At 43.9% G+C, this 14,900-nt stretch overlaps 1 protein-coding gene across 1 annotated transcript in view; it reads right to left on the bottom strand.

Annotated features, from left to right (window-relative positions):
• LOC135907322 (receptor-type tyrosine-protein phosphatase H-like) overlaps positions 1–14,900 on the bottom strand; it is a 109,268-nt gene that overhangs the window by 8,322 nt on the left and 86,046 nt on the right. The window contains exons 24-26 of the mRNA XM_065439002.1: positions 14,201–14,335; positions 11,178–11,297; positions 9,963–10,129 (exon numbers count right to left, since the gene is read on the bottom strand). Coding sequence (XP_065295074.1) covers positions 9,963–10,129; positions 11,178–11,297; positions 14,201–14,335 — 422 coding nt within the window. The remainder of the gene's footprint in view (positions 1–9,962; positions 10,130–11,177; positions 11,298–14,200; positions 14,336–14,900) is intronic.

Raw genomic sequence — 14,900 nt, 5'->3', positions numbered from 1 at the left:
ATATCTGTGTGCATCAGGCGGCATTGCGTTGTAAATGCAATGAACTCAACGCCACAAGTTAGCCCTTCCCCGCTTTTGAGACACGGGAATAGCTTTATTTGTTGTCCGTGTAGCAAAGGTCATTGTCCTTGGTCATAGACACAATTCAACGGTAGATAGCCTAGTGTAGTTTATTTGTAGAGGACATATTGGAAATCATTGCGCAATGTTCCACATGGATGGCGTGAAGTCTCGAATATATATATATATATATATATATATATATATATATATATATATATATATATATATATATATATATATATATATATATATATATATATATATATATATATATATATATATATATATATATATATATATATATATATATATATATATATAAAGACACTCTCTGCTCAATGTATACTTACCGTTGTATTGCGACCTCAGCAAGGCGTTGAAATTATCTCGGCGGGAGGTAACGTCACTTACTGTTAACTCGATCATACGCGAAAGCATGTAATGTTGATGTCTCGATTCTCGTACTGTTTATTCAAAATGTATGTGCATGCCGCACTCTAGACAAAAGGCTTGGAAGTTTGAAGGGCAAACACAATATGTTGAGCAATTTTTTCGAGAATTCTGAAGAATCACCCGAGCGACGTGGTAAGCTTCGACAGTGCAATGCAATGCGCTATTGCAGGCTCGAGCGCGTGAAAACTCAGACACGCTATGGTTGGTAGGACGAGAGAAAATAAAACCGATCAGACCCGCCCGAATCGGTCTCGCAACGCCTCGGGTGGTAATTTTCGGCGTGCCCGCTCTACGAAAACACGCGCGTACGCAATACAACATATTCATATGAACGGTATAGAAAAACTATAAAAGATCTGGTGCAGAAGGAGCATATAATAAGTTTAAACAAAACAAAATAAGTTTAGTCGAAGGGAAGTTGACGGACCTTGGAAGGATTCGTCTAAAACGTTAATCGGGAACTGCCAACCTTTCCGACGATGCAAAGCGAGACGGACCCGACGTAAGTGGCGTTCACGTCAACGCTCCTATGTAAGGTGCGTTAAAGTGAACGGATAGAACAAGAAACAATGAGCAGTGAAAGGAGAAAAGAATTGCCACCCACCCTACCACAGCGCAAAGCTACAGTAGTCTTTCCTAATTATTGAGCGGGCTTTCCAACGAAAAAAATCTGCGGACTCCTCATGCAAAGTATCCACGACTGTGCCAATCACAGACCACGTGTTCCCACGCGTGTCACATACACACACGCAAAAGATAATGAACACGGGGCTGCCAACTGTGAACTTGTGCAAGGCAACACCACCCGACACACGTTGTCTGTTTCGGTGGTCGTTCTCCGACCTAAATCTCTCTTCGAATATTTCTGGAGCGCTTTATCGGTTTCCACTGCCGATAGCGCCGGGAGCCATCGCGCCAGCGCCTCGCTCGGGTTTTTCGACGGGACTCCGACATCCATGCTCAGTGCGTGCCATCTCTGTGTGCACCGTACGTGTTGGTACAAGGCCGGTATCTCACGCGCACAACGACGAGCAGGAGCTGCCAATCTGAATGTTCAATCTCCTTGCGTGAAAGCGCGAGCGAGACAGACACGCCCGCAGCACGACGGCAGCAGCACACAGAGAGACACACCTTTTTTTTTTTAATAGAAACTGCCGTGTTCTATTCAATGCGTCAATATTTAAATGACGTGCACCACTGTGCTTGCCGCGGTCGTGTTCTGCATGCGCCCACGCATACATTGCATAAAACGCACGCACTCTTCTTGTGGGGTACAACTGGTATTTGCTACCATTTCGCTTCGATCTTTTAAGCGTGAATCTGCGTGTACAACGATGCTGCCTTGAGACCGCGTTCTGAGGCAGGCTGGTCTCATACGAGAGATGGCAGGGGACATTCCCCATGGATTGAAACTTTTTTCTGTAAATCCCACAATCCAGGTTCTCTTCGAAGTTTTAACTTGAAAAAAAAATCCACACGTTAAGACTTGTCTCCTATCGAAAAAAGGAATTGTCTTATACGTGGCGTGGGTCAACTTTCTTTACCGCTGCGCTGAACAAATCCTAAAGAGCATGGCACGTCAGCGTATGTGCCAGCTCGAATTAGCGGGACACAGCTTTCTTGACAAGAACGTACTGAGAGCAGAATATTAACACAATGAAATGAATGCGAGATAGATGAAGAATCGTTCAACTCGGCTTTTAGGGTGTGGAAATTTTGCAGCGCATACCACTACATTTTCTACGGTGTTGACCCAAAATGCTTCGCATCAGACTACTGTCGTTACATCTGTGGGACTAACTGCACCACCAGACTTCTCCGGGACGTACTTGATCGGAAATAAACTACATGCAATGCATCGTAGGCAACGCTAGCTTTAAGCCCGAAATGCGAACTATCAGAAATAAACTCCACAGATGGGCGCTCAAAGATACTCAAAGTGAAACAAAATTGTTAAGCGATAACTTGACAATAGTCACTAAAGGTTGCGATACAGACGGAGATTGATATGAAGAAGGGGTGGTGAGGAGGTTGTTTAAAGGGAGACGAAACACCGAAAATCTGTTCCCCTATGTTGATTATTTCATATCCGAAATCCCTATTTCATATTTGCTCCAGGTTAAATGTTGATCATTCGTGAATGGAATAAAGGCCGAACACTACTTCTTAAACATTTCAATGGAACGATGCACACTATACGTAAACGTTACGCGAACGATATGCGGGTATGTTCTTTTATTTAACGCGTTTTGACCTGGAAGGTGTATTTCCAAATGTGTTAGGCTGAGTGTTTTTTTTTGTACATAAGGCAATGTTTTGTCGTTGTTTAACACAGGCTTAACACATGCTTAACTAGACCCTAACACGAGCGCTCGAAATTCATGGCATCATAAAGAGCTAATGCAGGGACTTTGAAGTGGCGTCGCCACCTGTCAATAATTTCCGAGTCATTTTTCTCCTACCAACTTGCTGCGAGAGCGGCCTTTTTGCCAATATATATTCTTTTGGAGTGTCTCTTCAAACTTCAAGTGGTAACTAAATACAATCATAGAGCTGAATTAAGTAATCAGTCGTCTACGATAACAAAGTTGCGCCCACTCCCCCCCCCCTATACACGAAAAAACAAAAACGCTAAATAGATGGATAGCAAAAGGCGCGTCATCTGTGACAGCAAGTCTGGTTCCAGGCCCGGCTGTTCGCTACAGGATTCCAGCTGTTCCGTGTATTCGGGGATAAAACACGCACACTTCCCTTTTGCGATTATCACCAGCTGCCCAGCAATTGTCTGCTTGAATTCTTCCGTCAACGGAAGAAGAATATATTTTTTTTTTGCATTCCATGGTTGATGTGCGCCAGAGCATCATGGGCAGTCATTGCCACTGAGCTGTGGGAAACTGCGAAGTGTGGTTTCTAGCGTAGGCGCCAGTAGATATGGGTAAAGGTTTTACTTTGCTACAAGTATTTTTTTCTTTCAACGAATATGGTTGTTTTCGTAGTGTCGAGCACCGAGGGTGCACCTAACGATCTCTTGCCCATAAAGACGCCTACGGGGCTAAATGTGCATTCACGAATATTCACACAAATGAAGAAGGCTTTGGACAACAGTACAGGTCTTTTGTCGAAAAGGGACACCCATTCGGCATACTTGCATTAAATGTTTGTATGTATAATTACTGGCAAATATACGAATGATGTTTACCGGGGAAAGGTCAGCGGAACGAATAAGACGCTCAGCCACTGTGCTCACTACATGGACATGGAACAATGTGGCACGGTATTGCATCTTTGCGACATCTGGGACATTTAGACGGGAAGACACCTTAGCATTGAACGCATAAAAAATCGGCTCTCGGATGCGCAGTGTTCCATCGGAGTTGAACACGAAATTTCAGTGGCGTGGGATAACGAACATTACGCTAAAACAAAAAAGCAGGAGGCGTCAACAAAACGAGGATGCTACCCATACTAAACAAAAGTTATGCGCAGGCCTTTTATCAGTGCTCGAGCTTTCCTTTATTGTATTATAAAGATGCGTAATACGCAAGTAAATATATTATTTCAAAAGTGCGAAGCATCCAAACTACAAATTTCAATGTGTTGAACTGAGCGCCGTGATATTTACTTGAAGGTGCGACTCAAAACAACACTTTATGTGAAACAAAATAGGTATGAGAAACAAGCGCTCTGTGGCGAAACAAAATTTTATGTGACACATAACAGGTACGAGAAACACAGCAGTGTGGAGGAGTATACCATTTGAATGACTGAATGACAGCACAAGCCTTCCGGTACACTGTTTAGCGGTGATTACACTGGTTATTCAGCTGAGCTGCACAGCACTGATGTACGTTATGAATATTTAAAAAAAAGATGGCTGTGGCTTAGGTAAGGTTAAGCCCAGGATGCGAAGCATACTAGCCTTTATTTTAGTTGTTGAACCACTGTTTAGCTTGGTGAACTGCTGTTGCTTGGCTGTATTTGGTTCGGCTAGACGAAGAAACAACTCATGCGTTACTCTGCTTCGCCTTGGACGCCCCGCATTGGACGCGGTGAGCGTCGAGCAACGCAGCGTTCGGCGCGGCAACGAAATGTGCGCCTGAGCAAGCGACGCACGCCTGAGCCTTAGAAACAGCTCGTTTCTAAGGCAACACCGCATTCACTAGAGGCGCTTTTGTACCGCTTTGAAGCATCGTACTCGTGGCTCAGTGGTAGCGTCTCCGTCTCACACTCCGGAGACCCTGGTTCGATTCCCACCCAGCCCATCTTGCAAGAGTTGAGCCAAAGCCACTTCTCCTCTGTCGTGACGTCACGGTGTCACGTGGTATTCAAGGCGACACCGCCGCGCCTGAGGAGCTGGGTTGAGCTCTCGTAATATGCTTCGCATAAAAGGAAGTCCGGAAGGAACTACTGGGAGTACCCGCGGTGCATGGCACAGCCCCACGGATGGATGGGTGGATGGATAGTAGGATGGATTGATGGATGGAACTGCCATCAACCCTTTGAAACGGGGTGATGGCAGTTGCCACCGTGCTCAGCTTTTCATTTTTGTTTAGCTGTGTTGTATGTCCTTAAAATTCGCAATTTTCCTTAAATACTTCTTCCTACACTTTTAGGCTTATGTCATCTCTCTGCTTTTGAGCCAACAATCTTCCTATCACTTTTTGCTAATTTCCACCGCATATTTATTTACATGACTATTGTTATCTCTAAACCCCAGGGCCTCAGGAAGCGTGACCGTGCCCGCTTCGATATCGGGATGGATACCATCTCATTTTAGTATGAGGTGTTCTATTGTTTCTACATATTTACCACACACAGTGCATGTGTCTTCTTCGTAAAATTTCTTTTTATAGCTGCGCGTTTTAAGATATCCTGACCTAGCTTGAAAAAGTAGGGCACTGCCTCTTGAGTTTTCATAAAACATTTTCTTCCTGATCTGCTGTTTCCAGTATCGATATAGTTCAACACTATGCTTCTTTTCCATTGAATTTATCCAATTTTTATCTTCCGCGTTTTTAACCTGTCGTTTAATGCTGTCTTTCTCCGTTCTTGTGTCTGGCATACTTACTGGTTAGCTTCCTAGTTCTTTTCCGCCATTGTCAGTCAATGCTCTTTCTGTATAGGTATTTAAATACCTTAGCTGCCGACCTGTTATCATCCAAATTCGTCAGGCGTCTTTCGCATAGGATTTTACTCTGGGCTTCCCGTGCTCCGAACGATGTCCAGCACATACCATAGCTGCTGAGCTGTTATCGTCCAAATTCCTCAGGTATTTTTCTTATAGGATTTTACTCAAAGCTTCCTGTGCTTCGAACGATGCCCAGCACATATCCCCCTGTACTGCCTCGTTTGTGGTTTTCCTGTGGGCACCTAGTGCTAATATTCCAACAGCTCTCTGATTTACTTCTAGTCTCGATTGAACTACTGCCCTTAAGCATAAGACCGCATTCCAGAAAGTAAGCCCCGGCACCATTATTCCTTTCCAAATACCTCTCCGTAATTCATACCTGTTGTACCCGAACAATGCCAATGTTTCATTATCCCGGCATCTCTTCACCCTTTTGCTATGAGAGACTGTTCGTGCTTTTCCGTGTACATCTGCCCTTTGTTTATTCACACCCCTAGATATTTGCATTCGGCGACTCGGGGTATTTCAAGGCCTTGCATTGTAAGCTCCTGATCAGTTTTATCGTAGAAAAACATCTCACCGGACTTAGCTGCGCTAAAACTGAAACCTAGACTGTCTCCTTCGTCTCCACAATAACTAACCAGAGTTTGCAAATCTTCCTGGCTATCTGCTAAGAGTACAATATCGTCCGCATACATTAAACCCAGTAGTCGCTACTCAACATCCTGTCCGCCAAATCTTTACGACAGATTATACCCTACATTGCTTCATTGTAGCCTTCTTTCCATACTTATCATATAAAGCATGAAAAGCAGCGGTTATAGAGGACAACCTTGCCTTATTCCTTTGTGTACTTGACAGTTGTCGCACTCTTAATTCCTTCCCATGTTATTTCAACATTATTTTCTGGATATATTTCCTGTAGGAAAGCAATTACCTCATGACCGATACCTTAATCTTTTAAAATGTTCCACAGCAGTTCCCTGTTCACGTTGTCGTATGCACCGCTTATGTCCAGCAAGGCTAAATACAGAGGTCTATTTTCGGCCTTAGCTATTTCTATGCACTGGGTACGCATGAACAGGCTATCAGAATCTAAGTGCCTACCACTACTGAGCCCGTTTTGAAGTTCTCCGAGTATTCTATTACTTTCTACCGATGACTGCATTTTTAAATTCATCACCTGCATCGCCAGCTTGTATATAACTGATGTTATCGTAACCGGACGGAAGGATTTTATGTTCGTCTTATCGCGTTTCCCTTTATAAATCAAATTTATAAATCAAATTTATAAATCAAATTATAAATCAAATTGTATATAAATAAAATTTACTTGGTTTCCAGCTGTGCGGAATTTGCTTATTTGTTGTGTCTGCCTCCACTGCTTTTATCAGCGTTTCCTTGTTTCTTGGGCCAAGTTCATTAATTAACTTGATTGGAATTTCATCTATCCCTGTGGACGTGAATTTTCGAACATTTGCTTTCGCCTTTTTCCAGTTGAGCTTGGTCAGGTCTAAGCTGTTCTTTATTGTGCTATCCTGTGTCGCTCCCTCATTTGGGGCGATTACCTTATCGTCTTTCCTAAATGACTCAGCTATACCTGAACTAATGTAGTTCACAGCGTCCTCTCCCTGTAAACATTTTCGCTCGGCATCGTGAATCTGTACCTGCGTTCTGTGATTCGGTTTACCCAGCCAGCTTAAATGGTTCCTGAATTTTCTAGATCCCGCTTTAATTGCATCGCGAACATCAGCCTGCCAGCGAACATAGGACTGCTTTATGTTAGCCTGCACGAGGACCTGCACATGTTGTTTCTTTTGTCGATAAGATTCCAATTTAGGCCTATTTCCTCTTCATATAACTGCGCCCTCTTTGCTTCTCTGTGTTCCCGTGGTGCCAACCGTCGTTATTCAATGGCCTCCCTAATTTCCTTATTCCACTGAAGTCGCGGCTTCCTCTAATCTCTCCAGCTGTTTCCTTCTTCTAATTCTTTTATTTTTGTACTAATGAGTAGTTCTAACTGATTATAATCTCACTTTTCCATGGGATGTACCTCTACTGCTTCCTCTATGCCGGCTGCTATTTGCGTTATTTGTTCGTCATTTATTTTGCGTACTCTTTTTGACTTCCCTGCATTTCTCTTTTGAGCAGGGCTCCCAACTGTAGACTAATACACTTATGATCATTTCCAAGGCTGTAGTTCCCCTCTTCGTCTATTTCCATTATTGCGAGCTTCCTATACGTCCCTTGCGACATTAAGCAGTAGTCAATGGTCGTTTGCCTGTTACGGGATTCCCACGTGATATGTCCCTCGCACTTAGATTCTCTATTTACTATAATGTTACAGAAGTCTAGCATCAACTTCCCGTTACAACCTGGATATCCATCCAAATCCTCGATGTGGCCATTCATGTCACGCAGCAGAATAATATGGGCACCTTCGCCAAGCTGCTTTATATCGTCATTGAGACACTTCCCTAGATCCTTGTTCTCTTGCCTGCATTTGTCCCCTGTCCCTGAATAAGTTGTTCCTAGCCATGCCTTTTTACTGGCAATTGTACCTAATATCCAGACTTGTTCTTTGCAAGTTCACTTTATTATTTACCAATTTGTTCCTTGATGGATGAGCATACGTACTCCTCATCCCTTCCTCTGCGTTGTTGTTCTGTTTCTCCCTTCCCAGACGTAGCCCTCAATAAGCGGTCGGTCTTCTAGATCCCTGAGGTGCGTTTCGCATAGTGCGTATAACTTACTTCTTCGTCCTTTAACTGCTGTTCTATTTCTAACAACTTCGCTCTCTCTATTCAACTTCGCTCTCACCTGATCCTGGTGTTAAATCTTAGGAGGAGGAGGAGGAGGAATAAACTTTTATTGTAAAACCAGCACTTTATGATGGCCGGGCCTACGCCTCCCACGAAGGGACGTCGAGGGCTTGCCTCGCCGCCGCCTCGTGGGCGTGCTGGGTCGCCCAGGTTTGGTCGTCGAGGGCGGAGATCTTAGTGAAAAAAGAATTTCGGAAGGAACTACGGCGAGTACCCGCGTCACATGGCACAGCCCCGCGCGTACTGCGGTGGGACGCCTCCTACCGGAAGCCGCCGCAGATGATACCGCATCCCACAATCCTTTGTGAGAATCTGGTTCTTGCTCTGCACCTATTTAAAGGCGGGTGTTGACGCCGCCTTCAAATTCTCGCATCAGCTGACTGTGACGTCATGAATGCCGAAAAAGCCTTCTTGAGACTAGTTATTTTTTTTATTGGTAAAAATATACTACGTTGTATTTTGGGTAGGTCTGTTACTGAGCATAGTTCGATAAATATCTACAGAGTCAGAATGGCACAAATACAAAATACCACACAATTCGATACGTCACAGTGGCGTACTAGCGCTGATTTATTCACTTAAAGATTACAAAAAAATGAAATGCAGATATTTATTCACCTACACTATATTTTCAACACTATATTTCTACACTATATTTTCCAAGTGCGCAAACAAAGAAAATGTTTTATTTTCACGCACTGTCGCTTGTCAGCGTAGACTACAGAGGTGAGGTGGGGCTTGTTGCATGAGCAAGTATACGCTACAGTTTATTATCCTATACAGGCCGGATGCATAGACATTCTTCCCTAATCTCTTGCTGTAAAACCTTTGCGCTGAAGTTTAAGTGTAATGCCAACTTCCCCGAAAGGACCTGTTAGAGTTGTGCTTCAGGAGCAAGTAGTAAAAATGGAGCCGTGCTATGCCCTACGACTGCCACACAAGCTATTACTCCTTTTGGCGTTCAATCTACCGGTACATGTTCACTTCATATAAAATGTCTTGTGCACATTGCACACGCATTTCTTGTCTCAGTTTTTGCATGGATGTTGCGCAACAGGGCCTAAACATAAAGTCGGTGAACATGAAATGCAATCCAAAACAAGTAATAAACGTACATCTCGCAACTCATTTATTCCCTCCCAAGAATACAGCCGAGGGAGCATTTTTACTGATAGGAAATGTCATTCGATAAGGTTCGGTATATGCAATCTTACTCTTACTGACCTCACAGGCCCTAATACTGGTGGTGGTACTGATACTTATGCGCGCTATGCATGTGGTGAATTTTGTGTGCCTTTCTACGCCCGCTTTTCACTGACTGCAATGTTTTCAAAGAATTAAACTTTCTGTGCTATGCAGGATCCCATAATGAATTATGCAGTAAAGAATCAAAAATGATTACGTGCATATGGGCTGCTATGTCTGCTGCAAATTTCAAATACACTCAAAGCTTTCAAATAGCGTGTGCCGGCACGATTTGCGCTGTGCAAGCTTACCTGCAGTGCACAAGGATTGGTGGCTGCGAACCCCCCCTCGGCCCGAACATGCTTTGGCAGGTGCGCACGAACTGTATAAGTGTGTCTGGTTTCTCCGGAGTCCCGTGATCTTTCCACGCAGTGAAGAACACATGGCGCAGGCTACGCCATTTGCTGGAATCGTCAGACTGCAAGGGGAGGAGAAAGCAGGAACAGACCGAGAGGTTAACCCGTTCTCAGACCGGCTGGCTACCCGGTGGGGTAGTCAGGTGGGGTGAGGTTGGCTACCCAGCCTTAGAAGGAGATGATGGGAATAACAGACCGCAAGAGACACGCCCTTTTCAAGTGGCATGACGACATTCAATTCCAGCGACGCTGCCTCACGTAAGTGATTCTGTGTACAGGGATCGAATGGGTATGTGCGCGGGTTACCCCGTACGTGGCAATTACCTTCCGGGTAAAAGCCACACAAGAACGCGGATCTCATAGAAGAAAGTCTTGAATCTCTCTTAAAATACAAGTTTCAAAGGAGTATTTACGCGCCAGACAAATACATAACAAAGTGATAGGCGGCTATCTATGGCCTTCTTTGGTTGCCTCACTAACCGGCCGCGACGCCCTGAATTGTTGAAGGTGTCTGCACGGATGTAGTAACTTCACACTTTTCTTTTGTAGAAACATCGTCTATAGTGAAGTAGCCAAATAATTCAGTTTACAAAGCTTGGAGAATGTACAATGGCCCAAACGTGACAGCGTAGTTTCATGTCACACTGAAGCATCATTGACGTCACACTGACGCAGACGCGCGGGCATTTCGACGTGAAACATTAGCAGAAAAACAAAAACAAACAAACCGGACCTTTGAATGTAACTTTGTAGTGCCCAACGCAGAGGATATGCAGCCCTGCGTTTGATACTACAAAATGCTGATTAAAGAACGGAAAGCATAACGCATAGAATATGCTTGACCGAGTTTTATTTTTACATATTTAACACGAACGAGTTACTTTATAACTAATTAAAGTACTTATTAGGTTCAAACTGAAATACCACTTTGCAACATTTTATTTCATTTGTAGATACATAACATTCATAGAAAGAAATAAACGTCAGTAAACTGCAGCACTTCTTGATGCGTGACTGTGCTTAAGGCCTACAGCTATTTCCCTATTCTAATTATCAACAAAATGCGATCACCTTGACTAAAAGAGAGTATTGTGGGAAGATAGTACTTACTTTTATCCTGAATTCAGTCAGAATAAAGTCTTCTCGCTCCACAGTTGAGTCCTTGCGCACTTGTACGCTTCCGTAGGCGTGCTCTTTGTTGTCGTCCGGCCAATACTTCTCGCACTTTTTCTGCGTCGAGGCAAGGTGTACACATGCCGAATCACGTTGGTTATGACGTGCGATAATAGTTAAAGTGCAGCTTTTTTTGGCGGTGAGCCGGACAACATATATCCCTAAAAGTCAATATCTCACAGTAAATTTTCTTCGCCAACACACATTTAATAATAATGTAGTTTAAGTACAGCCGCGTATGAAACAAAATTTTCGTACTTAGGCATGAACGAAGGTATTTTTATGTATGAAAGTCACGCTGTGATTCTATTTCAGTAGAAAAAAAAAAGAGGCTTGCTTTTTGCCTGCCAGGATACCGATCTGATTATGAGAATGAGTGGGATGGAGAACTCCGGTATAATTTTGGCCACCTTAGGTTGTTCAACGGGCAGCCAATAAACGGCACACGTATTTTTTTTTTTTTTTTGCAATGCACCTTATTCGGAATACGGCGCACATGGTCAGAAGCGACACAATCTTGTGCTCAGCAGCGCAATGCTATAGTTGCTGAGCAGCCGCCGCGGGTCAGAAAAATGTTCTCTAATATAATTTTAATCAATACATGGTTTTTCGAAAATGTACGCTCGCAACGTCGCTGACATGTTACTTTGCACTGCCTTAAAATCTTGTCGTGTTTTGAAAATTTAGCCACCGCACACGGCAATATAAAAAATGCAAATCCAATGAACGTGTGGCAATCAGTGCGAGGCGAAATTTAGGTAAAGCGGTGAATGGAATACTTTACAACTAACGGCGATGCGTATAATTTTGTTTTCGTTAAGCCTGCGCAATGTGAATTCTTGTGGAATGTTTATATGTTTACCACCGAACGGCCACAATTTCACTGTCGTGCACTTTCTTCTATGCTTAGGCACTGCGTCGTAATGGAAGGAAAAAGATGGGAAATGGCAGGTGTATGCAGAGAAAAGTACGGCACGTATCTACCACCATACTGTGTCACATGGGGACACATCCGTTCTGGAGGATTGGCTAAGAAAGGCAACACGCTCAGCTGCTAACGCGAAATGGCTAAATCGAAGAAACTGAAGTAAATCAATAATAATTATTATTATTATTATTATTATTATTATTATTATTATTATTATTATTATTATTATTATTATTATTATTATTATTATTATTATTATTATTATTATTATTGCTTGATCTGGAAACACACAAGCACACGGAGGAAATAGGGAGGGAGCAAGCTGACAACTGCCACTGAGGGTAGCACAGGGCGTGCATACTCTTTCGGGAGGAGGGACTGAAAACAGGAGAATAGAAGAAGAAACGAAACAAAAAAATATGAAAGAAAACAGTAAATAAACAAATGGCGGAGACATGGACAAAGGAAAGTAGGAACACGGAAAAAAATGTCTATAACCGGGAGGCCAAATCAGTTTTCTGCATGAAAGTTAGCAAGGCTCTATGGGACTGCTAGCGTTGAGCAGTATTCCCTCAGCTTTGACCCAGAAGAGCAGCTCTAGGCCGTCCGGATGGCCGGAGACGTCACCAGAAAGCAAGGACTGGCAACCGTCTGACGAAGGTGGTTGACTGGTGGTTAGTCTCCCAAATTCCGCCACGCCTAGACCCCATCAAGGGCACAGTAAAGTTTTATCTCTCTCTCGGAAACAGGCAATTGTCAAGGGTCGTAAACGTGAGTCCAATCAGTCCATATTTCTTAATCAGCAGTGCACGTTGTGTGACGAATGTGGGAGACTCCATATATAAAGTGTTCAAGTGTCTCACATGAGCGACAGGACGTACACGACGGAGTTTTTACATGTCTGTGACGATACAAGCGTTCGCGCTCCAACACAGGGCCAACTCTTTATTAAACAGTGTTCTAGCATTACGAGGCAAGCTACGACCACTGACACGGGAAGGAAACGAGCTGTTTGCAGCACGGTGGTTTGGGTGCTGTTTTAGGAAGCACCGACAGATTAACACACGGGCGTCGCCAATCACACAAGAGATTTCAGGGCAGTCACTCCCATTGTGAGCAGAAGTTGATGCGAGGCAATCAGCCTCTTCATTTCCAGCAATACCCACGTGCGAAGCTATCCACTGGGCAATGAGGGACACCCAATGGGGAGTAATTTAGTGGGCGCACTCTAGTATACTGCGTAGAATTGGTCTATTGCCAGCCTTTCTCAACAGCTTGCTAAGGGCACCACGTAAATCAAGGGATCTGTGGAATATAAATCACCATTCTATTAGCACATCGGTTTGCTTCATATCTCTGACCCGACATTACATTTTCAGGTTCCGTATAGGAAGTTATATTTTATTACGGAGAATAGAGGCACACGTACTTGCTCAGTGTACAAATGTTACATGATCCACATCATGGGTAATTTATTATAACCTTTGTATACAGGTCTGCAAATATTCTTGCCTGGTAACGATGGAACCAACAGGCAGCTACTGCAAACGTGAAAAAATAGACAAAGAAAACTTAACTTTATTTTTTTTTCCTGATGTCTGATGTTGTTTACGGTAACTGACGTGTGAAATTGTTTTGTGGCGGCCTCACGGTCACACAGCAGCAGCCAGACACCCCTTTATTTTGACTCGGTAAAATCTTATCGCCTTGTGTGCGGCAAAGGGAAGTGTTGCGAAGGTGCGCAACCGAGCCGTAGAGGCTGGACGATATCAAAATAAAGTCAGTTCTTGCTTGTTCTTCAGGGTCACACTACTCGCTTCTGTCTGCTGATTTCCTGCCGCGCTCGCGTCCAGCGCAACAGTTTTATGCTTTCTTGCTTATGTGCGCGCAATCGTGTAGACCTTTTGGTCTATACTTCGTAACCAAGCATTGCAGATAGTACACATGAAAGAGCAAGAGTTATACATAGCAAAATTCTGTGAGTATGCACGGGCAAGTTGACAAACCTCTGCGAGCACCGCTTGTATCTCACCTTGTTCCCTTCGATGAACTGCGTAAGCATGATGATTATTTTAACGTCGTGCTCCCAGATCATTCGCCAGAAATCATTGATGGTCAGTGCGTTGGGTCCTTGAGCGGCAATGTACTCGCGGTCCGCGTTGCAACCCTGCAAAAGGCGAGATGTCATTTGTCCTTGCTGCGCCTGACGTACAGGCCACAACTGGCGTTATAGTGTAGAGATATCGCAAGCAGTACTTCGAGCTGCACCATCATCATCATCATCACCGTTATCATCATCATCATCATCATCCTGGCTACGCCCACTGCAGGGCAGAGGCCTCTCCCATACTTCTCCAACTACCCCGGTCATGTGCTAATTGCGGCCATGTTGTTCCTGCAAACTTCTTAATCTCATCCGCCCCCTGCTACGCTTCCCTTCTCTTGGAATCCAATGCGTAACCCTTAATGACCATGGGTTATCTTCCCTCCTCATTACATGTCCTGCCCATGCCCATTTCTTTTTCTTGATTTCAACTAAGATGTCATTAACTCGCGTGTGTTCCCTCACCCAATCGAACGACACCAATGTCGCTCAAATGTGAGAAACCGTAACAAGCTTGGCGAGTGCATGCGGTTGCACGTTTTTCTGCAGGACAAACAATTCATGCGGGAGACAAAGGAAACACGACACCCCGCGAGCGCTGTGTTAAGTTCATCACATATACACACAT

Source organism: Dermacentor albipictus, chromosome 10 (genome assembly GCF_038994185.2).
Source record: "Dermacentor albipictus isolate Rhodes 1998 colony chromosome 10, USDA_Dalb.pri_finalv2, whole genome shotgun sequence".
Taxonomy (NCBI): Eukaryota; Metazoa; Arthropoda; class Arachnida; order Ixodida; family Ixodidae; genus Dermacentor; species Dermacentor albipictus.
Note: the sequence above shows the minus strand (reverse complement) of the source record. Positions and strands in the feature narration are given on the sequence as shown.